Source organism: Canis lupus, chromosome 4, assembly GCF_003254725.2.
Source record: "Canis lupus dingo isolate Sandy chromosome 4, ASM325472v2, whole genome shotgun sequence".
Taxonomy (NCBI): domain Eukaryota; kingdom Metazoa; phylum Chordata; class Mammalia; order Carnivora; family Canidae; genus Canis; species Canis lupus.
In genome coordinates this window covers 9082603-9105389 of record NC_064246.1, presented here as the reverse complement: position 1 = coordinate 9105389, position 22787 = coordinate 9082603, and the positions used below count along the sequence as shown (strand labels likewise).

At 52.1% G+C, this 22787-nt stretch overlaps 1 protein-coding gene across 2 annotated transcripts in view; it reads right to left on the bottom strand.

Moving 5' to 3' along the window:
- Positions 1-15545: 15545 nt before the first annotated feature.
- PGBD5 (piggyBac transposable element derived 5) overlaps positions 15546-22787 on the bottom strand; it is a 106960-nt gene continuing 99718 nt past the window's right edge. Inside the window, exons 6-8 of one of the 2 annotated variants that reach the window (XM_025448512.2) lie at positions 18926-19031; positions 17326-17542; positions 15546-17129 (exon numbers count right to left, since the gene is read on the bottom strand). In XM_025448512.2, the coding sequence (XP_025304297.1) occupies positions 17347-17542; positions 18926-19031 (302 nt within the window). In that variant the 3' untranslated portion in view covers positions 15546-17129; positions 17326-17346. Of the gene's footprint in view, positions 17543-18925; positions 19032-22787 lie in introns of both variants that reach the window. The other variant, XM_025448511.2, reaches the window with a different exon arrangement.

Below are 22787 nucleotides of genomic sequence, written 5' to 3'. Positions count from 1 at the left end.
TGCCTCTTGTGATGGCTCTCCCGCCCCACCCCTCCTTTCTTGTATTTCCGTAACACTTTCTAAAATGTTCTTGTTTGTGTGTGGATGTTCCCCGTACATCTTGCCACCAGGACATGAGATCCCTCACGAGAGGGACATTAATGCCCAGAATAGTGTCAGCTATAGAAGGTGCCTACATGAAGAATGAATGTTTCTTTCTTCTTCTTTTTAAAGTAAGCTCCCTGCCTATCGTGGGGCTTGAACTCACAACCCCAAGATCAAGAGTTGCATGCTCATCTGACTGAGCCAGCCAGGTGCCCCGCCGAACGTTTCTCTTTGTCAAGATGCAGTTTGCATTAGTACTGTGGCAGCAACAACTTTATAAAGACTCGGTTCCGTCTTGGCTCCTCTCAAGCAGAGAAAGTGGGGCCCAGCGGTACCCACAGCCAGAGAGCCCAAGTCAGAGCCCAGGTCCCCTCAGTCCCACCACCTGCCACATGGATTCCGGCCTCAGCATGGTCAGCCTGGCCTCCTGCCTCTGAGCTGAACAGCTGTCTGCCAGAACTTTCTAGAGCACAGCTGTGTTCTTGTGGAGACACACCCCTGCTTAAAAGCTCTCAAGGTCTTGCCATTGAGGAGCACAGGGGGCCTAACTCTTCCAGGATTATGGACTCTGTAGATCTGAAGAACTCCACAGACCTTCTTCCCAGAAAAAGTTAAATCTCATCTACATTCACAAAACAATGCTTTCCTTTATAGTTGGAACCCCCATGCCTGCCCTGTGACTAAAAACAAAGGAAAACATTTTCCTGCTGTGACCAGTCATCACTAGGTCTTAATCGACCTTGACCCTTGCCAACCACTTCCAGCCCTTTCACTCATTAGCCCTCTGCCTCACTCCTCCCTGGGCCCTACTAAGCATCCCTGAAGTCCTAGCTTTCAATGGCCCTGGCCTCCCAGAACATTCTTTCAAGTTTCCATAGCGCTCTGCACAGAACTGTCCCCTGCGTAAACGGTGGCTCCCTGTGTCTGTGCCTCCCTCCGCCTGGCTGCTGGGCAGGCAGGGACCTGGGTCTCACCGGTCTTCCCAAGCTGGCAACCAGGAAATAGTTAAAACCCGCCTCCTTGATTTATGCAAGGTTTTTCTAGAAAGACTGGTTCAATGAATTTAAATGAACGATAGCAATTAACTATTTCACACATTAAACCATTAATGGAAGACAGTTTATCTATCACCCTCAGAGGGGCAGGGGACTTTTGTCTTCCATCAGAGATGCTTAGGAGACAAAGCACAGACTTTCTGAGGTGTGAGTGATGGAGGGAAGGCCCCACTGACGGGAGGATTTTCAGAGTCTCTCAGATGGCAGAGGGCCAGCAGTCTACACCGCCGGGGGCGCTTGCGGCGGGAGCAGGAGCAGGGAAAGGATTTGTTTCTTCCGACACGCTCCTATTTCAGTGCTAATCATCAGATCACGGGGAGACCCTAAGAGGACCCTACACCTGCGCTCCCGGTTCTTGGCAAGATTAATGTGGACCATTCTGGAAAGACTGCTGTTTGTTTATCTTTGTACCAAAGATGCCCAGAAATAGACATAGGAGCCTCTTTGTTCCTGGCTCCTCCCGGCACCTCCCCTGTGCACAGGTGAGACACCTGCTCATTCACTTGACCACGCCGAGCAGATAATGCAAAGAAGAATCTAACTTCCTGCTTCGTGTCCAGCTGCTGTGTGACCAGCTCATGGTTCTGTTCTATTTTTTCTCTTTTACATGGGATGAAACATTTTAATCTGACGGTACCACATGATACTGTACAGGGAGCATGTCCAGCTCCAGATGTTAAGGAAGTTCTCAAAAATAACTGGGGTTGCGAGGGCCTGGGCCCTGCGGTGAGCGGCCGCGGGCAGGGCGCGGGGAGCACGGGGGTCTGCTCTCGTGTCCTTCCTCGTCCAGCGGCTCTGAGCACAGCTCCTCCCATCCACCAGCTCCTCGGGCCCAACCACAAGCCGATCTCCTCCACCCTCTCCGAGGAATCGCTGCCATGGTAACGTCCAGCCAGCTTGGATGCAAAGGTCCCCACGGATGGTCCCAGGTCCCACAGGGCCGGGGTCCCCGAGCAGCCCTCCACCTGTCTTCACCACATTCGGCCCCTCCCTGACTGTGGCCCCATAGGCCCGATGGCGTGCACTTCACCAGGCCGCAAAGGATACAGGGTCCTACAGGTCCTCAGGTCAGCGCAGCATTCCTTGAGAAGGTCTTCAAAAGCGAATTAATTTTGTAGCAATGAGGCCGAGTTGCTTTTGCTCAAAACGCTTGAGGTCCAGGCTGCGCTGGACCCCATCAGGCTTGATGGCGAGGAAGGCACTTGTTGGTCATCGTGCCGTCCACCTACTTGGGCTGCACCTGTCATGGTTCTGTTTTCTGATTTTTTTTCAATTTTATTTTATTGTGATAAGAGCATAACACGGGATCTACCCTCTTAATGAACGTTCGAGGTGTACAATAGAGTGTCGGTGGTTACAGGCACCATGTTATCCAGGGGGTCCCCAGAGCTGTCCCTCCCACTTACCTGAGACTATGTGTTATTGATTAGTAACTCCCCCCCCCCCCACCAGCCCCTGGCCACCACCAGTCCCCTCTGATTCTGTGACTGTGGCCATCGTGGGCGCCTTAGGCGGCCATACCTCATTTTATTGTGCTTCGCCTGGTGGCCCTTTGCAGGTTTTTTGTCTTCTTCAAATTGAAGGTTCAAGACTTCAGTGGAGGAAGCCACTGCGGATGGGGTGGAAACAGCAGGAGAAGTGGAATTAGAAGTGGAGGCTGAAGCTGTGGCTGAATGGCTGCAATCTCATGATAAAATTTTAACGGATAAGGAGTTGCTTCTTATCGATGAGCGAAGAATGTGGTTTCTTGAGATGGGATCTCCTCCTGGTGAAGAGGCTGTGAAGTTTGCTGGAATGCAAACAAAGGATTTAGAATATCACAGAAGCTTAGTTGTTAAGGCAGCAGCAGGGTTTGAGAGGACAGACTCCAATTTTCAAAGAAGTTCTACTGTGGGCAAAATGCTATCAAATAGCATTGCGTGCCATGGAGAAATCCTCCTTGAAAGGAAGAGTCAGCTGATGCAACAAAATTGATTGTGTCTTCAGACGTGGCCGCAGCCACCCCAGCCTTCACCAGCCCCCCACCCTGATGGTTCAGCGGCCATTGGCATCAAGACAAGGGGCGCCTGGGTGGCTCAGTCAGTTAAGTGTCTGCCTTTCACTCCGGTTGTGATCTCAGGGGCCTGGGATCAAGTCCTGTGTGGGGCTTCCTGCTCAGCGAGGAGCCTGCTTCTCCCTCGCCCTCTGTCCCCGCTCTTGCTCATGCACTCTACGTCTCTCTTTCAAATAAGTAAATAAATAAATAAATAAATAAATAAATAAATAAATATCTTTAGAAACAAACAAACAAACAAAAAATCAAGGCAAGATTCTCCACCCGCAAAAACGATTACAACTCCCCAAAAGCTTAGATGATGGCATTTTTAGCAATAAAGTATCTTTATTTTTTTAGGATTATTTATTTATTTATTTATTCATTCATTCATTCATTCATGAGAGACACAGAAAGAAAGGCACAGAGACATAGGCCGAGGGAGAAGCAGGCTCCATGCAGGAAGCCCGTTGTGGGACTTAATCCAGGGTCTCCAGGATTACGCCCTGGGCCAAAGGCGTCACTAAACCTCTGAGCCACCTGGGCTGCCCATAAAGTATCTTTAAATTAGGGTCTGCACGTTGTGTTTTTAGACACTACTATTGCACACTTAATAGACAACAGTCTGGTGTAAGCATAACATGTATCTGCACTGGGACACCAAAACACTGATTTGACTCACTTGAGATATTTGCTCTATTGAGGTGGTCCTGGAAGGGAATCTGCTGTATCTCTGAGCAGTGCCGTACAAGTGGGATCCTGACATGTTTGCTTTTCTGTTGCGCAGCTCATTTCACTCAGCATGATGTCAAGACTCAGCCATGATGTCACATGTGGCAGAGTTTTCTTCTTTCTAAAGGTTGAATATCCCGTCTGATGTACAGTCCACATTTTCTGTATCCATCCACCCGCTGGCAGACACTTGGATTATTCCACATATTGGCTGCCATGGCTAACGCTGCAATGAACATGGGGACGAGAATCCTTGAAGACCCTGACTTAATTCTTTTGAATAAATACCCAGAAGTGATTGCTGGATCATTTGGCTGTTCTGTTTTTAATTTCTCCAAAGAAGACATACAAATAACCAACAGGTATATGAAAAAATGCCAACAGCACTTATCATCAGGGAAATGCAACTCAAAACCACAATGGGATGTCATTTCCCACCTGTCAGGATGGCCATTATCAAAACAAGAAATGACAGCAAGTGTTGTGGAGCCTGTGGAGAAATTGGAACCACTATACACCTTTCGTGAGAATGCAAAATGGTGCAGCTGTTGTGGGAAATAGCCTGGAGGCTCCTCTGTTTTCTACTTTTTGTGGGTCAACACAGCTTTGATCATAATATCTATTAAAATCTTTTGGTGTGACTTGGAGGCAAGCCCTCTAAAGCACTTGGACATCTACTGTTCGTTTTCGGCCCTCCGGGTGTTCTCCATCCATCTCCACAAAATCTTTTTTTTTTAAAGATTTTATTTATTTATTCATGAGAGACACACACAGAGAGAGGCAGAGACACAGGCAGAGGGAGAAGCAGGCTCCCTGCAGGGAACCTGATGGAGGACTTGATCCCAGGACTCCGGGATCACGCCCTAAGCCAAAGGCAGACGCTCAACCACTAAGCCACCCAGGTGCCCCTATCTCCATAAAATCTACCATGTTTTGAGCACTCACCCTCGTGCCGTGAGATCTGCACACATTAGCAAATCTGAGTAGAGTGTCCCTTATTACCAGAAGGAAGAGTGGGCACTCCGCGACAGGCATGGCTGGTAAAACATACATACTTGAGAAGACGGTCATTTCTCATGGTTCAAGTGGTGAGCTCAGTAAGGAGCAGGGAGGCCATGGCGAGATCCTAAAGCTGTGCTGCCCCTCCCGGCTCCTCGGATCTGGATAGGGAATGCTCCCTACAAGGCCACCTGCCTCTTCCTCTCTTCCTCCTCCCCACTTCCCTAGACCTGTAATCCCTTCTCCCCCCCACCCCCCACACCGCACCCACCCCACTTTAAGCTAGACTGTCTACACTGGGTTCTTTTTTTCCCCTTTCTTTCTTCCTTTGGGTTCTGCTGCTGCTTGGGGGTAGGTCGGCAGGAACAGGGAGCATAGGAGAAGCCTGCTCTGGGGTCTACCTGCAGCCCCAGAAGGCTTAGCCTCTCCCTAGAATGTGCACGTTCTGCAGGTTCCCTGGTAAAGAATGTTTTCCCTGCTACTTGGCTTTCTGGTACCAAAGGGACCTGTGGCTGCCAGGCCCGGGGCAGGGGGAAGGGGACTTACTTTCCGACACTCTGTAAGTCAGAATCACTGTCTCCATTTTACAAGTGAGAACAGTGAACCCCAAACAGCCTGATAGCTTGCTGAATAAAAAATGCAGTCAGGAACTGAATCCAGAACTTACCATCGGAAGCACCACACACCAAAAAAAAAAAAAAAAAAGAAAAGAAGAAGAAGCACCACACACCGCAGGCCACTTGACTCTCTCCTCTCTCTCTCTCTCTCTCTCTCTCTCTCTCTTTTTGGAAAAATAGATCTAGTCACACAACAGGTCTTCTTGGCACTACACACATCACATCTGGGGTTGTTCTTGAGTCCTCTACTGAATGAGCTGTGGTTGCTTGTGAGACACAATCACAGGGGAAGGGAGGTGGCCTGCCAGAGCTTGTGGCCAGCCGGCACCTCTGCCCCCAGGGCGCTGCAGACCACCAGCAGGGAGTGGGAACCAAGGGCATCATGGGGACCCCCGAGGTTTCCCTGTGCTGGTGGCTCCCCCACCTGGGTTGGACCTCGGTTGCTTCTGAGCCACGAGATACCAGAAGGCTAAGGACAGAATCTCAGAAATAGAAAAAAATCCAGAATGGGACTCTAAGCCAGCTTTTGGCACATTTTAGCAAAAAGACTATCATCTATCTATCTATCTATCATCTATCTCTGTCTCTATCGATCTATCTATATCTATCATCTATATCGATCTATTATCTATGATCTATTATTCATCAATCTATTATCTATCATGTATCTATCATCATCATCTATGTTTGCAAGTCTAGCAAGCTGATCAGGGAATGAACGTCCTACTTGCCAGCCTTTCCCTGGCTAATGAGGGGACACGTGACCCAGCCAGCCCCGGAGCACCTGCGGGTTGGGCCGCGCGCGTGGTAGGAAGCAGGCCTCGGCGCTGGTTGGCCTGCAGGGCCATCCCTGGACCAGCACCCACCTCCCGCCTGGGTACAAGAAATGGGGTGACGAGAGCAGGTGGCCTGTGACAGTGCTGACCTCCGGTGTGCCGAGGTTGTGGGTTTGTCACGGGGGGGGGGGGGGGGGTGCTGAGGCCATGGTGTGTTAGTGAGGACAGTGGTGCCTGGGGGTTCCCCTCCCGCTGTCATCCCCGTGTCCTTGGGAAGGAGGCCAGGCAGGTACTCTCCTGGGGAGCCGAGGCAGAGATGCTGCTGAGCCCGCCCCTGGAGAGGCTGAACCCTGAAGTGGGGTCCGCGCAGTGCGTCCCCAAGTGCTTTCCACCGGCAGGAGCCTCCTCCCCGAGGTGGGGGGTGCTCACCGGCGACACGAGCGGAGACCAAGGCCGTGTAGGTGGACAGGGCCCGGCAGCGTCTCCGAGGGTTTGGGGGCACCCTCCTGCACCCTCCGCTGGAGCAGGCTCCTCGCGGCCGGTCGGGTCACCTGGGCCCTGGGCGGGCCCCCGCCCCCTTCTGGCTGCTCCAGGCTGCCCTCTCCCGGGAAGCCGCGGTACTGCGCGACCTGGCGGCGGGGACGGCGGCGGCCGCGGGGACCCCGCGCTGCGCTCTGGAACCTCCTGCGCGGACCCCACCAACTCTGCGCCCCCCTTGGCTTCTTGGGACCGCTCCCCAAGGAAGCAGGTGGAGCCCCGTTTTCGCCTCCTCCGAAGTCCCAGTCGAGCCAGGGGCCACCGGCCTCCTCCGGGCAGGGCCTGGGGGTCGGGGGGGCAGTGCCCGAGGCTTACTGTCCGCGGCGGCCCCGGAGCCCGTGCTGGGCGGCGCACCCCCTGCAGACCGCCGTCCCCGGCCCGGGAGCCCCCGGCGCCCCACTGGCGGGGTTTGGCTCCTGGGGGCGCGGCAGGAGCCGGGAGGGGGCGCGGGACGAGGGGTCCTCGCCCGTCAGGCCGGTAGCGCCCGGGCTCCGCTCCCCGCCGCGTGCGCCCCGGGTCCCCGAGGCACCGTCTCGGCCCTGGGCGCCCCCGCCCCCGCCCCCGCCCCCGCCGCTCGGGCCGCGCTGCTCCAGGCCGGGCCCCACCCGGGTGGGGGGGGGGGGGGCGGGGGCGCGGCTGCCGTGGGCCCCTCCAGGCCGGACTCCCCGCTCGGAACCTGCTGGCGTCCGAGCCGCTGAACCCCATGTCACCCGCCCCTGGGCCCCTCGCCCCAACATCCCCAGAGCCGATTTCTTCTTTCCCGAGCACCCGGTGTGTTTTCAAGGACCGCCGACCCCCGTCCACTTGCCGCGGCTCCTCCCTACGGGGGGTCGTCAGCGCCCGGAGGAGGGGCTCGGCCGCGCGACCGGGAGGTCCCGGGGCCCCGGGTCACCTGCTCACGGCGCCACCCGATCGGCCCGCGGGCCCGGGACCGGTGCTCTGCTGCCCTCTGCCGGGCGCGGGGGGGACGGCGGCGCCCTCCGGAAGGCACCGGGCGGCCCGGGATTCTGGTTTGGAGACGTTGGGCCGAGTCAGGCCAGGGGCCAAGCGCTTCTCTTTCTTCGCTGTGACGGTGTTGAACTCAGACCAGGCCGACCCCAGGCCACCCTCCCAGCTCTTCTACGGTCCCCAGCAGGGCAACAGCCCTCTGGACGCCATCCTGTCACCTCCAAGAATACGCCTAGGTTGCAGGTCCTGGGTCTCTTTTGGGGGTTTGGTTACTCCTGGTGGCTATGCTGGATGATCAATGTGACCAAGAGGTGGCGGCCACCACAAGACTTAACCCAGGCTGCCCAAGGTCACACTGGTGCCAAGGGCTGGGGCCGCGGGTGGGGCGGACCCGGAGAACGCGTCTTACTCCATCTTTTTCTAGTTCCTGGGACTGGGGACAGGGAGGAGAGGGGACAGTCAGCCACTGTCTCCTCATCAGGGGTGCCTGGTGCAGGGACCCTGGTGTTCGGCTGTCTCTGACTTCTTCAGGAGCAGGTCCTTCCTCCAGATGGATCAGTTCGCCTTTAAAGCACACATTTTAACATGGATGGACCCCACATTCCCTTGCCCTGTGGCATCGGGGGGATTAGACTGGGGCACAGTTGTGGGGCTCGTGCCTGATGGCCCAAGACGCTGCCCGCAGCAGATCCCAGAGCCTTTGGCCCAAGATGAAGCAGGGGCACACAGGTTTGCTCCATGAAACGAGCACATTCATTTTGTGACATAACATTCACACTTGACCTCTCCCTGGCCCACACAGATCTCCCCAAACAGTGCCTTTAATAATGTTCTGCCCCAGTGACAGAACACGGGCCAGCCAGCGCACCCCCCCTTGTGGCTGGGAAAGTATGGTCACCGTTCCTTGGTTAGTTTTCCACATAGTGTTATTACTCTAGTTACGTGAGGTATTCGTGTGCGTGCCTCCCACTACTTGACAGTCCTTGATGGAAAAGACTGTTCTTGTCCCTCCCCAGTATCTAGTGGTTTAGAAGAGTTCAACAAAAGTTTCTTAAAAAAAAAAAAAAAAAAAAAGATTTTATTTATTTATTCATGAAAGACAGAGAGAGAGGCAGAGACACAGGCAGAGGGAGAAGCAGGCTCCACGCAGGGAGCCCGACATGGGACTCAATCCCGGGACCCCGGGATCACACCCTGGGCTGAAGGCAGGCGCTAAACCGCTGAGCCACCCGGGCTGCCCCGAGAGTTTCTTTAATAAATGATCTTTGGTCTACTTTCCCTCTGCCGTCCTCTCTCTGAAACCAGAAAGCAGCTGTTCGATTTTCTGAGTATTCCCCTGGGCCCCGAGAGATGGTCTAGAAGGCTGGGCCCCCAGGATCAGTAATCTCGTCATTCATTCCTTCTGTCTCCCTGTTGAAGTCTCACCTCTTTCTGGGGGCATCTCTGTTCTTGGGATATCATTTTTTTTTTAAAGATTTTATTTATTTCTTCAAGAGGGACACAGAGAGAGGCAGAGACACAGGCAGAGGGAGAAGCAGGCTCCTTGCGGGGGACCTGACGTGGGACTCGATCCTGGGACCCTGGGATCACACCCTGAGCCAAAGGCAGGCGAGCGCCACTGAGCCACCCAGGTGCCCCTCTTGTGATATCTCTGATACGTGCTACATCACGTCCCCCACCCCTACTTGAGGGGAGTCCGTGCGGGGCAGTGAGCCCTGGGAACCAGGATGCCAGAGAACAGGACGGAAGAGCCCAGGTAACAGGAGGCACATCCGACTCCCGTCCCCATCCAGAGAGGAGAGTCGGGCATGAGTCCTGGCTCACCAGGGTCCTGTGGGGCCCAGGGAGGAGGGGAGGGACGGCAGAGGTAGAGGGGGGGCAGAGGAAGGTGGGGGGAAGTGAGGGGGGGAAAAGCGGAGAAGGGGAGACATTTGCAGAGAGAGGAGTCGGAGGGAGAGAGATGGAGAGATGGAGAGATGGAGAGATGGAGAGATGGAGAGACAGATGGACCGCGGTGGAGGGGAGTCAGCTACAGAAACGGACCACGTCGGGGTCAGCACATAATGAAGGAAAGACCAACGCGTCGCTTGCTGGAAAGTTGGGCAAGCAAAGATCTGAAGTCTTTAAAACTTTAAAAGAGTGTTTGAAAATTATTTTTGGACCAAATCAGAGAGGGAGACAAACCATAAGAGACGCTCAACTCTGGGGACAAACTGAGGGTCGCTGGGGGGGGGGGGCAGTGGGGGGACGGGGTAACTGGGTGACCGGCACTGAGGCGGCACGTGATGTCACAAGCCCCGGATGTTATAGGCAACCGATGAATCACTGAATTTTACCTCTGAAACTAATAATAGAAGAAAATTATTTTTGGCTCACAGGAGAACTTAAAACATTGCCAGTATGTGCTGTGAGGATGTTTTAATTTGGATTTTAAGTTGAAAAGCACACGCTTCTCCAAATCTTTTTATTCTCCTGTAATGAAGTGTGAAAAGAACCCTGGAAAGTGGGATCTGACATTTCGTTATACGCAAAGATGTTCTATGTTAATGACAACAGTGCCCCCGCCTTTTGGCCTCTTAGGCGACAACCACCGACGGCGAAGTCACGGACGGCCCCTGTGCTTTGCTGATGCCCCCGCACGTCCCAGCTCTCACACGTAACCGCTTTTCCTTGCATCTCTCACTTTGCTCACAAGGAACTACCTTCTGACAAGCAGATGCTCACCCCAGTTCCATGCTTCCAATTCCAGAAGCTTCTGAAAAGGGGGAGGATGACCGGCAGTGGTGATGGCAGCAGCTGAGGGAGCAGCAGGCAGCACAATCTGGCCTCCGAGGGTGAAGACCGGTCACCCAGTTACCCTGTCCCCTGTTCGTTCCCACCTGCCCCCTCCTCGACATGAACAGGATGGGAGGGCGAGATAGAGGAGGGCACCCATGGGAACCCCCCATCCCGACCTCCCCCAGCATTAGCAGCAGAATTGGGAAGGCTCAGGTGTCCTGACATGCCTGTGGCCCCTGGGGCTCCCTTACCTGCCATCCATCACGCTTTACTTTGGGAGAATCCGTAGGGTGGGTTCGCCAGGCTTTCCCCAACCTCTGCTATTATGTAATCTGGCAACAGATCCTGTGATGCTTTTCATGGATTTCCTTCATCATCTCCTCCCTCCCCAGAGAGAAGCAAACGCAATATATCTGATTGTATTTCAAAGTTGCTGACTGTAGACAGACTTTGCTGAAGAGATAAAAACCACACGCGATACCAGGGTTAAATCACATACATTTGTGTATGTACGTCTGTATATGAAATACCTCACATTTTAGAATTCAAAATGTAGCACATGATATACAAAATGTGTAAAAATTTACTGCAAGGGTTGGTGTGAAATTAAAATCCTGACAGAAGGGTTCACTTTATCTTCACAAAAGGGATGGGGATGTAGTTGTGTGATATCCCCTGAGGGCGGCTACAGAAGTGCAGTTTATGATAAGATTAAAATCTTCCTCCTAATGAATCTTAACTGGAAACCGTAAGGAAAAGCCAGATAATGTAAGGGTGCAAAGAGGGTTTCAAATAAAGCAGCAGTCTTTCTAGATTCCTTGACACGTTTTTTCCTGTTGCTGGTGGCGGCTACCCCTGAACTCAGAGAAGTGGGAACCTCCAGCTGGGGCAGAGGAAGGTGAGCAGCTGGGGCCGGGGCATCCTCTGGAGAGGCAATGGTCTTCGTCTTCGTACGCTGGTTCCTTCTCCATCCCCAGCAGCCTCTGCCCAGGAGCCCAGGAGCCCAGGAGCCCAGGAGCCCAGGAGCCAGGCCTTTGCCTCATCTGTCTTCTGCTTCTCCTCAGTTAAGACCAGGGCTGCCAGCAGGTGCGTCCTGCTCAAGCCCACAGCCCGGGCTCAAGGCCACCTCCTGCCCACACAAGGCCCTCTGGGACCTTCCCATGTCGGGAGCTGCCTCTGGTGGAAGACCTTCAGTCATGGGCAGAGTGTTCCCTGCTTTCTGACGTGTCCTGTCCCAGGGCCCAGCATCTCTAGACACTGGAACCTACTCCCCTCAGTGAGCTGACGTCCGATTCCTACTGATAGGCACCACGAGGTGCCTAGGAGACTGGGAAGTCGGAGACAACGTCACCTTCCCTCTGGAGTCTGCGCCTCACCAACCAGGCTAATCACTCCGTTTTCCCAACTGCCCCTATCATTTTGTTTCTATGTGGACCCACTGTCCTGGCTGCCAGGACCTCCTAACTGGTCATCGTCGTCTCTTCTTGTCGGATGGTGGCCAGGATGGGACTCATGCCTTAACTGTACAGCATCTGGTAGAGTGGTGGTCCCACTTTGGATATCGTCCTTCCATTGATTAAATACTGGTAGATACTGATGAGGCACACACTTTAAAAAGCCACAATCAGCTACGTACGGCATTGTGTTGACACAGATAAAAGTGACTCCAAAATGCCTCAGTAGAAAAACCCCACAATCTCACAACTCCAGACCTTAAATCTACACCTAAAAAATATTATGTAACCATCCCATTCTTTTTGATCTACTGAAATAATACACATCACACATCCCCTTCTTCCTTCTTTTGTTCTTCTTTCTACATCCTATTCACTGAGGAAGCTCTCAATTATGAAACTAGATGCATTTTAATTTTTTTGGCATAAATCTAACTTTAAAAAAAAAAGCAGTCACTCATTTCTCTCACTCCCTGTCCCCTACCTCTGGCAACTACCAATCCGGTTCTCTAGATTTATGAGCTTAATTTTATATACATATAAATATATATTTATATTTTCTGGATTCCACATATAAGAGAGATAATATTTATTTTTGTCTTATTTCATTTAGCATAATTCCCTCAAAGTCGATCCATGTTGCCACAAACAGAAAGATTTCATTCTTCTTGAAGGCTAAAAAATATTCTACTGCATGGAGATATACTTATATATATTATGTATATATATATATGTATACGTGTGTGTGTGTGTGTGTATATCTCCATATCTTTTATTACCCATTCATTCATTGATGGACACATAGGTGGCTTCTATATCTTGGCTATTGTAAATAATGTTGCAGTGATCACAGGGCTGCACATACCTTCTCAAACTAGTGTTTTCATTCTCTTCAGATAAATACCCGGAAGCAGAATTGCTGGATCATATGGGAGTACCACGTCTTAAAAGTAATCTCTATGCCCAACACAGGGCTTGAATTCATGGCCCTGAGACCAAGAGTAGCATGCTTTACTCCTTGCACCCCTGGTAGTACTATTTTTAATATTTTGAGGAACAGATGCATTTTAAAGACACCAAGGCTAGGGAAAGAGCTAGTTAAAATAGCTAAAAATCTCTTCAATAGCTAAAAATCTCTTCCCAGTAAATGATTTTTTCCTATCACTACTTTTGCTGAAGTTGTGACCTTCTTGAATGATGTGGGACATTAGAAGTTAACTGGGGACAAGCAAACCCTCACACTAGTTGTCAGGCTGGAGAAAGGGGCCAGTACCCTATTTCCTTGGAGAAAACAGAACCAAGAAAAAAAAAAAGAAAGAAAGAAAAGAAAAGAAAACAGAACCAAGTGTAAGCCAGAGACAGAATGGAAGGAACAGAAATTTTAACTGCATATGGGTATTTATGAGGTAAGAAACTTTCTTTCTGCTTGGTTATGACTTCTTCAAGAGCTAGAATCACTTTTTGACTTGTTGCTCACATGTAGTGCCACGCTTTCCAGAAATACTAATGGAGAACTGGTTCCCAGGAAAGTGTCTTCCAGACATATGAAGTCGGTTGTATGGCAAATTGGCAATTTTGGTCAGATACAGGCTGGTTCCGGCCTTCTGAGGAGGCTGATTCTGTCTTTTCTGGAGTATGCTAAGCCAGGCATGTCTGGTGCCTGCCTGCCAGGTAAGCGCCCTCCCATGCCAACTGCCACCTCCATCTCACGGGTGGGTCCTTCCTCCTTCATGGCTCGATGCGGAGGCCTGCTTCCTGAGGACCACTGCACAGCCATGCACAATGAGCCAGGCCTTCCAGTCCCTGTCCTGGCATCTGCCATCATCTCTGCAACAACCGTAGAGTTCATTCGATTCCGGAGGCCAGGCCTTGTCTAATGGAACCAATAAACCGGATGTCTTTAACCAGAATGATCCAAATGCCAAAGTTTTCCAACGTAACTCATCTGCGTTATATGACCTTAGTATTATAATGTTCCATTGAGTATAGTTAGACCTTGTTAAAAATTGAGGCTGTGTGGTGTGAGGAGACAACGTGACTGACATAAAGAAACTGGTAAGGGGATCCCTGGGTGGCTCAGTGGTTTAGCGCCTGCCTTTGGTCCAGGGCGTGATCCTGGAGTCCCGGGATCGAGTCCCGCTCGGGCTCCCTGCATGGAGCCTGCTTCTCCCTCTGCCTGTGTCTCTGCCTCTCTCTCTCTACTTCTATCATGAATAAATAAAATCTTAAAAAAGAAAGAAAGAAAGAAACTCCTAAGAAGGCAGCAGCCTATACAAACAAAAACTCACCCAAGTTCCCTCCTCTGAAGGCTTAACCTGACCTTCTGAATATCACCAGTCTCTGGTGACCTAAACCACATGAAGCTCAGTACATTTGGTCAAATAGAGCTTTCTTTGGAAAAACTTCTAGATTTTTGTTGGTGTTTTATTTTTCACAAGGGTCGGGAAACTCCTTGTTCTGTTTTTGCCATTTAGACCCTGCGGCAGAACCATCCCACAGGGCAGTGGTGCACCATGGCAACAGGCCCCGGTGGAAAGGTCTCACTGGCCATGCCATGCAGAGTTGCCCACCTGCCTCCCAGCCTCTGCTGAGAGCCACTTCTTGCCCCTCCCCCCCCCCCGCCAGGCACCACCAGCAGCCAGATACTACAGGAGCCAATCTAGGGCCAACCTGAGGGCCTTCAAGCCCACAGGGCTACTGGAGCCAGGTGGATTTTAACTGGAGCTCTCCACAAGGCCCTTGGCCTCACATCTGTGCAACAAGGTCTCACCAGTTGCAGGTTTTCCTATTTAGTACTCCGGGTCACTTTGTCCTCACTTTGTCCTCCTTTTGGAAGGACAGAAACTCTTCCCAACCTTTGCAGGGGCTTCCCTAGAAAGTCCTATCTGTTGAGCATTTATCTGAAAACAGTTGGTTACTACTTAAAACCCAGAGCGTTGAAATGGGCTAAGTCCCTCTAATTACTTGGTCACGCGAAGTCACCCACCCACCATCCCACAGTGGCTGTGTGTGTGAATGTGGATGATAAGGCCAACTGGGAGAAATGGGAAGGAATCCCATTTGGAAGGCAGGCTGGACTGTGTTCCGGGGCAGAGCCACCTAGAATGACTGTGCTTTACAGGGCCAGGGGATCAGTATCTATTTCTAGTAGTTGGGACTTAACTGAATTTCAGGGCGCCTGGGTGGCTCAAGTCAGTTAAGCATCGGCCTTTGGTTCAGGTCATGATCCCAAGGTCCTGGGATCGAGCCCCAGGTCTGGCTTCTTGCTGAGCAGGGAGTCTGCTTTTTCCCTCTGCCTCTGCCCCTGTTGGTGTGCTTTCTCTCTCTCTGTCAAATAAATAAATAAATAAATAAAATCTTTAAAAAAAGGGAGACTTGACTGAATTTCTTTTTTAAACTGCTCAGAAGCACAGGATGCTAAGGACAGTTTAAGATCATACACACCAAATGATCTAACAAGAAGTTGAGTCTTAAAAGAGTGGCCCGTACTGTTGTCCCTGTCATTGTAAAGAAACTCACATACTAACAAAGAATCAGCATCTAAATAGACTTTTATTTATTTTTTTTACTTATTTAGACAGAAAAGAAAATTCGTCAGCTTTCATCAGAGTCTCCCTAAGTGTTGGAAACACATTAGACTCGGAAAGAGTGGACCTTGTAGAAAAGCATCACAAATTAAAAATATATTTCTCCATGTGGTAAAAGTGCTTTCAATCCAATTAAAGGACAGGCAAAGGTGTTCTGAAACACAATTGAAAATGTGGCCTACAATCCGTGGCATCGAATTCAAACCACAGGGCGAGGTGGGATCATCATGAACCTAGGATACAGAAATGACATGGAGTTCGGAGCATGCGGCCAGCAACACTTGGAATTCACTGAGTAGGAACAAGGAAGAAAGTCCCAAAGCCTGAGTAGAATAGATTTTGCCTTTGTGGAAAAAAAAAAATATGAGGGGGCTACATAAATTGGGGTGTGTGTGGGGGGATGGTGTAACTCCGGAAATCACGGTTTCGCGTCAGTGGGGGATGGTCAGAGCAGTGGGCCACCCGGGCCGAGGCCTCCCATGGACACAGGCGGACGGGCGTTCACAAGGGGCCCCCGATGTTGTGGGAAGTGAGCACGTGGCGTGCGGTCCTCAGTCCCCGGGGGAGCGAGCCCCCAGCCCCATGGCAGATCCCCGCCACCGGCCCCTCGCAGGGCTCCCAGGGTCTGGGGGCGCTCGGACAGACACTGCCGGGCCACCACACACGGGCAGGAGAGACTCAGCAAGTGCCGGCCCCAGACCTTTCACGGTCTGCTCCAGCCACGCTACAGGTTTTTCAAAACAGTAATTCTGCCAATGGTGATGCCTGTGATGAAGCCAAAGGCCCACAGGCCCCCCCTCGATCCTTGATGGGGTGGAACCGCGTTTGTCCTGGAAGCGAGCTGCCCTCTCGGGTCCTGGCACAGTCACAGGCACACCGAACGGTGCTCATGCAAAAAGTCACGGATGGGGGTGGAGGGGATTGGGGGGGGATGGAAGAGAAGGGGCACATTTTCCTTTTACAGAAGATCTTAAGCAACAGTAAGAAAATAACCTGAAGATATATTTAAAAATAAAAAATAGCATCACACATCACTGCGGTTCTGTTGGCATCTTCCCTTGCCCCCACCCCGGCCACCAGCCAGAGAGATGAAACGAGTAGGACGCCTCGGTTACTAAGCAGGATGGCAACCGCTCTCCCGTTTCATCCCTGCATTCTACTGGCACCCAGTTTGTGTCTCTTGTTCCCAGGAGACCCGTTCTAAGCTGCTCACGAGAGGCAAGTGCCGGAGCGCGCTCTGGTCTCCTGTGCACACCTGGACCACCGTAGCGCTACCTGCTTGCTTCTGGTCACCTCTAGACATGGTACGAGATCGAACCAGGTTACAAATGTCTTTGTGTCTTTACAGAGCAGACATTCCTAGCAGAACATGGCCTGGCTCATCCTCTCCCCGGCGCCTCTGGCGGCGACGGCCTTCCCAGGTCCCCTGCGCCGAGGTGAGCTCCATGGGTGTCATGAGGATGCAGCACTCTGGCCTGCATGTGGAGTCTGGGTGCAGCACCCGTCCTGGCACTGGGTGGGTGGCTGCTTCTGGACAGAGGACGTGCTCTTCTTTGAAGGGGAACCGGGACAGCAGCCATCCTCTGACCAGGCCCACCCTGGTCCCTGTGGAGGCCTTGGGCACCCCTCGGGCTGGGCCCACCCCCGGGGCGCCCCAGGGCTCTGGCTGGGCAGGTCCGAACGGCAGGCTCTCTCCCTCCTCCGGCCTCCCGGACCCGGGCCTCACCTAAGCCTGGCCGCCTCGGCGTCAGTGGGCTGGGGAGGCTTCCTCCAGACCCAGCAGCTCCCTCACCAGTCTCTCGCCAAACTGCGCCCGGCTGTACCTCTTCACGTGGTAGGCATCTGACATTTTGTACAGGATGTACGCGTTGTTGATTGCGATGCTGATGGCGAACCAGAACACCTGCTGCCAGGTCTTGTTTGGTTTGTGAGAAATGAAATACCTAGGAGGGCAGAGGAATAAGAAAGGCTGATGCAGGTGGTTCATGGGAGCCCGGGTCAGGGGAGACGGTCCCCAAGGCCACCTCATGGTCGGTGCTGCTGCAGAGGAGCCCTGGGGGGTAGGAATTGGGCTGCGGGCCGGCTCCCGCTGAGGCCCTCTCACGGTGAACTTTACTTAAGACTAAGATGACGAAAACGATTCCTATCAGAGGATCAGGTGGGAGGTGGGTCACTGCTGGAACCAGGGGCCGGGCCCGCCATGGCGAGGTTCAGAAGCTCCAGGGTATAGGGCCTGAAGGGCCGCCCACCCTCCTCACCAAGGGCCCTCCTCAGATGCTGCGTCCCGCACACTGAACTGCTTCCACTTCCCAAGGGCAAGCGCACCTGCAGCTGCAGGCCTCTGCAATGCGTCCGCCTCCTCGCCACCCCTCCTTCCCTTTAGATCCGGGACAGATGTCACCTCAGGGAGGCCTCTGTCCTGAGACTGAGGATGGTACCCCTCTAGGGCCAACCCCTGCATTGTGTCCTCCACCTGCATCTTCGTCTCTGCACCCACTGAGGACTGTTTGAGGATCAGTATCCTCACTGCCACCTGCACAGGGTGGACTCTAATGTGTCTACTAAATAAATGCAGATTTCTTTATAGCAACCGCATAGAGCCGCAGGTGCTGAGCACACAGCTGGCAGGCAATGAACATTTGCTCAAGGACTCCCTGTGGCATGGGGCTCCCCTGCGGACCCAGGCTGAGCACTCCAGGAAGAACCGGGTCCTTGGTTTTCTCTCTGCCATGAAGAAGCCCAGCAAATTCCCCTCCAGGTGGGCTGAATAAATGCCCACCTGTCTTTGGGGTTACTCCAACCTTGTTCTAGGTCCTAAGGCTCAACCCTAGCTGTTATTGGTCACACTCAATGTTACTAGCAGTCGCTTCTTGAGTTCCTGCCACGGTGAGTTCGGGTGCACATGGACGTGTGCACACTGCGGAGGCCACAGCCGCTGCAGGCATCCACAGTGCAAAGGATTATGTAACCTGTGCTGGAAAACTGGGCTCCGTGTGACGCCGCCTGGGACTGACGCTGCATGCTCTGCCACAGTGGGGGGACAAAGGGGAGGCTGGTCTGGCCGGGAGACAGAGGGTGCAGGCTCAGAGCCCAGTGAGTGGAAGGAAGGGCACCTCAGGGCAAGGCTGGCAGGGAAGGAGGCAGGGCGCCCAGCGGGGAGGGGGCTGCATGGGCGAGCGCCCAGATTTTGTCTCCCAGGGGCTTGCTCTGTCCCTTCTGTGACTGGGGGACGCGACCACCCCACCCAGCAGCCTGTAGCAGCCTGTAGTCCGCACTGGTGAGACCGCAGGCGCCCTCCTGTGGCTGCGAACTGCCTGTGCACTTACTTGCTGTACTTGTCATCGTATTTGCAGATGTAGCTGAGGTGAGCAGCGAACGCCTCCACGGCCAAGGGGCAGGGGATCTCCCCACTCTTCCTCTTGATGATCACTCCTGCGGAGAAGACAGAAGATCACACCCTGTTCTGAACGAAGGTGCCTATCTCCACCCTGCTTGGCCGTCCTGCCATAAAACGGGGAGCTGGGGGTGGGGAGTGGGGACGCAGAAGGTAGACACCGGTCCCTAAAAGCTTCAGAGGACTTGAGGAGAACATATAGATGAGTGCCCAGGGCGCAGGGGCACTGCGGGCACGCGGGGCGACGACAGGCCCAAAGGTGGCTTTAAGTGGCACTGGGGAGAGTGTTGGACTGGTCAGGCCTTCGGAGAGCAAAGGGGAGACATGGGACTCATTCTCCCCTTCTCCTCCCTCCCCACAGGAAGGCTGCCGCTCAGGGAGTGCAGGGAGTCCTTTCGGCCTCCTTTGCCTGTCTCCATCACAGCCCAAGGGTGGAGTTACAGATGCAGAAGAGCGAGGAGCCACTTTCATGCTTCCCAGGACTTCTGGGGGGCTCTGAGGACCAAGGGATGGAAGGAGCCTTTTGCACTGGGCCACCCCTGAAGCTCTGCCCCCTGCCACCCCATGCTTTTCCTCTACTAAACGCAAACGGGAATGCGTCCAGGGCACTGCCTACTGACGGGTGTGAGGAACAGAAAGTGATGAACCAGCCCTCCTCACCCTGCTGCCCAAACCACTGCGGGACAACCTGTTTTCCAAGACCTGCCTCAGAGACCAAGAGCTGCCTTCCAGAGACGACACAGAAGACTTGGAAGAATGTGTTCTTCCAAGAAGCCTTGTGTGCTCAGGTGTAGTTGGGATTTACTACCATCTCTCACCAGCCTCCCCCTGCAGCATGATGTGATTACGAGAGCACCACCATTTTTTGATTTGTTTTGTTTTGTTTTAGAAGCATCAATCTAAAGAATTGTGAAGTTGGCACTACTTGAATGGATACAGCTGAAGCGCTGTGGCATGTCCCCTGCAAGCACAAGGGGCTCACCTACAGTGTCTCCCACCCTTTCACCGAGGGACCTGCAAGAGACAGGAGTGCAGGGATCCATCTGCACAGACTGAGCCCTGAACTGGGATCTTTCTCTTTCTTTTGGTCCCTGTCCCCAGTCATCCCCCCAGATATTGGGTTTTCACACAAAGAAATACCCTGAGAACTTGAGATTGGCAGGGCCCCAGGTGATGCATTTCCTAAAGCTCTTTGAGAGTCAGAGGACCTTGATGCCCAGGCTGGGGGCTTCCTCCTGTCCAGAGGGTTCTGGGACTCTGCTTGTTTGCGAATCCCCTCTCCATGAAAGATGCTCTACTGTCTGGGGATCCAGCCATACAGGCAGGGTGGGCCCATCCTACAGTCTCCAAGGAGGGCTGTTCCTCTTCAACAGAACCCCTGAGCATGCATGTTTCCAGTCCCTTATCTCAGCCACCCCTACCCCAGTCTAAGACCAATCAGGGAAACATCCTAGTCTCAAATGAGCCCAGGCCTGGGCAGGTTTCTTGGCTCTGCTTAAATTTATCCAAAATTACAGCTTTCTCAGAGTCTAAAGAGGCTCAGGCCCTATTAGGGCTCCATGGAAGCCATGGTGGATATGGGCACATCAGATCATCCCTATACAGAAATAGAGTTCCCAGATGCAGAGTGTGACTCGCTCTGAGTCACCCAGTCTCCAGTGAGTCGGGCTCACGTGTCAAGGACCTCAGAGTCAACTATGTCCCTGGTGCTCCCATAGCCTGCAGCTCTGGCCTCCTGGCCCCAGCACTGCCAAGGCCACAGTTCCTCAACTGCTGTGTCCCGTCTCCCCAACTGTGGGGGTCCTACCCTAGCCCTTCATTTCCTTCCCACCATTCTTATAGTCTTTAACTTACAATGAGGCTTTCTGCTGGACATCTCAGCAGAGTGGCTTCCAAACCTGGGTGTGCACTCACCTGCTTGAGCATTACCCCGATTTTATAAACCAGATCACCCTCCTCCCTGGTGATATTTTGGATTTTGAGATACTATTCCAGCTAGAAAGAGTAAGGTTGCTGCCCTAGAATATCCTTTTCTGAGGACCAAAAAGCTCGGGCACTGGACGTGTTGACAAGAGGTTGTCTGAGCTTTACTGGCTTTGCTGACTTCACCAGGACATGGCCCACAGGCGCCCTGGAAGGACCCTGCACATTTACAGCCATGCAAATCTCCGTGCATAGATGTACTCTATGTACATACCTCTGTGGCGCCATGAAAACTATCTGACCTGGTAGGAGAAACACATGCACTCACGCAGCAGTGGCAGTTCCGCCGACCGCCTCCCCAGGCTACGTGCGGCATGGCTGACATTCTTTCTGTCATCCTGTGAGTCTGAATGAATGAGCCAAGACCTGACCCAGTCCTACACACACATTCTGACGCCCATCAGTCTCAGGGAGTATGCACCCCAATTGGGCAAAGACTCTGGTAGGGAGATGACAGATCCAAGATGGATTTCTGAAGAAAAGCAGCAGGGTTTGGTTCTGCACACAGATGTCCCTGGCTATGTGATAGCAGGTAACTTTTCAGAAGACTGTGCACATGCTCACACTCTCTGAAAGAAGGGGCATCTTTCCTTAGAATCCAGAAGAAATAATAAGCCCATTCCTAAAATGTTCCTCACCAGTTATATATTTTCTAAAATTGGAAATTCTGTTCATCTTTTAGAAGTGTGTGTGTGTGTGTGTGTGTGTGTGTGTGTGTATTCACAGCAGGAGAGAGTATCAAGCTCAAAGGCATTCTTTATAGTATTTGAGACTTCATCCTCTGGGTGATATTTAAAATACAAGAAAAAGAAAGAATTTTTCTATAAAGGGTTCAGGCACAGAGACAGGGCTGCTTGGTCAAGCAACTCTTGCCACTTAAAAAAAAGTAAAAATCCAACTGATGGCTGGGGGTACTGTAAAGAGCACAAAAATCACACTGTAAGACAACCAACCAGGTGATCTAACACTCATCCAGCCCCTTGGACAGAACAGGCACTTTCAAAGCTCTTGTAAGAACAAAGAATATGATCGGCAGATCTTCCCATGCAGAATGAAAACCAACTTGTTAAATAAATAAAAGCACAAAAGAAAAACAAATACAGAAAAATACTTGCTATAGGCATAAAATTTGCTTTCAATAAGACAAGTGCCTCAAAGGACAAGGTGAACAAGAAGAAATCACGGAAAGTTGGCCAACAGATACACAAGGAGACACTCAACCTCATCAATAGTCATGCAATTCAGATTTAAAATTTTGTAGCATTTTCACCCACCAGATTGACAAATTTAGAAAAAAAAACAACAACAACAACAACATCTGTGTTGATAAACACAGGAGGAGTAACAGTCCCCTCCTAGCCTGTCATAGTGGTAAGGACGGTCTTTTGGCAACATGTCACTGAAAGCCTTCAAAGTGTTCAGACCCTCCGGGCCAGCCGTTCCACTCTCAGATTTATTTTCAGGAAGTGATCAAAGATGTACCCAAAAGTATGGAAATATTCACTACATCATTATTCATATTATGAAAAAATGGATCATTAATGGGGGGTGGAGGCAGAAAAATTATGACATTTAAAGAAAAATGAAATACTAATAAGGGGTTTTTAAAAATCATGGTTTTGAAATACATTGAAAAGCAAATATCTTCCCCTTCATTAAAAAAAAAAATACTCTGAGATGTGGACTAGTAAAAGGATTTCCCATAGGGATGAGAGGTGGACCACCCAGCCTGGGCTCTCCACACTGCCTCCCTGCCTCCAGGTGCTCCTGCTCCAGAGCAGGTCTGGCTCATGGGTGCCCATACCATCCAC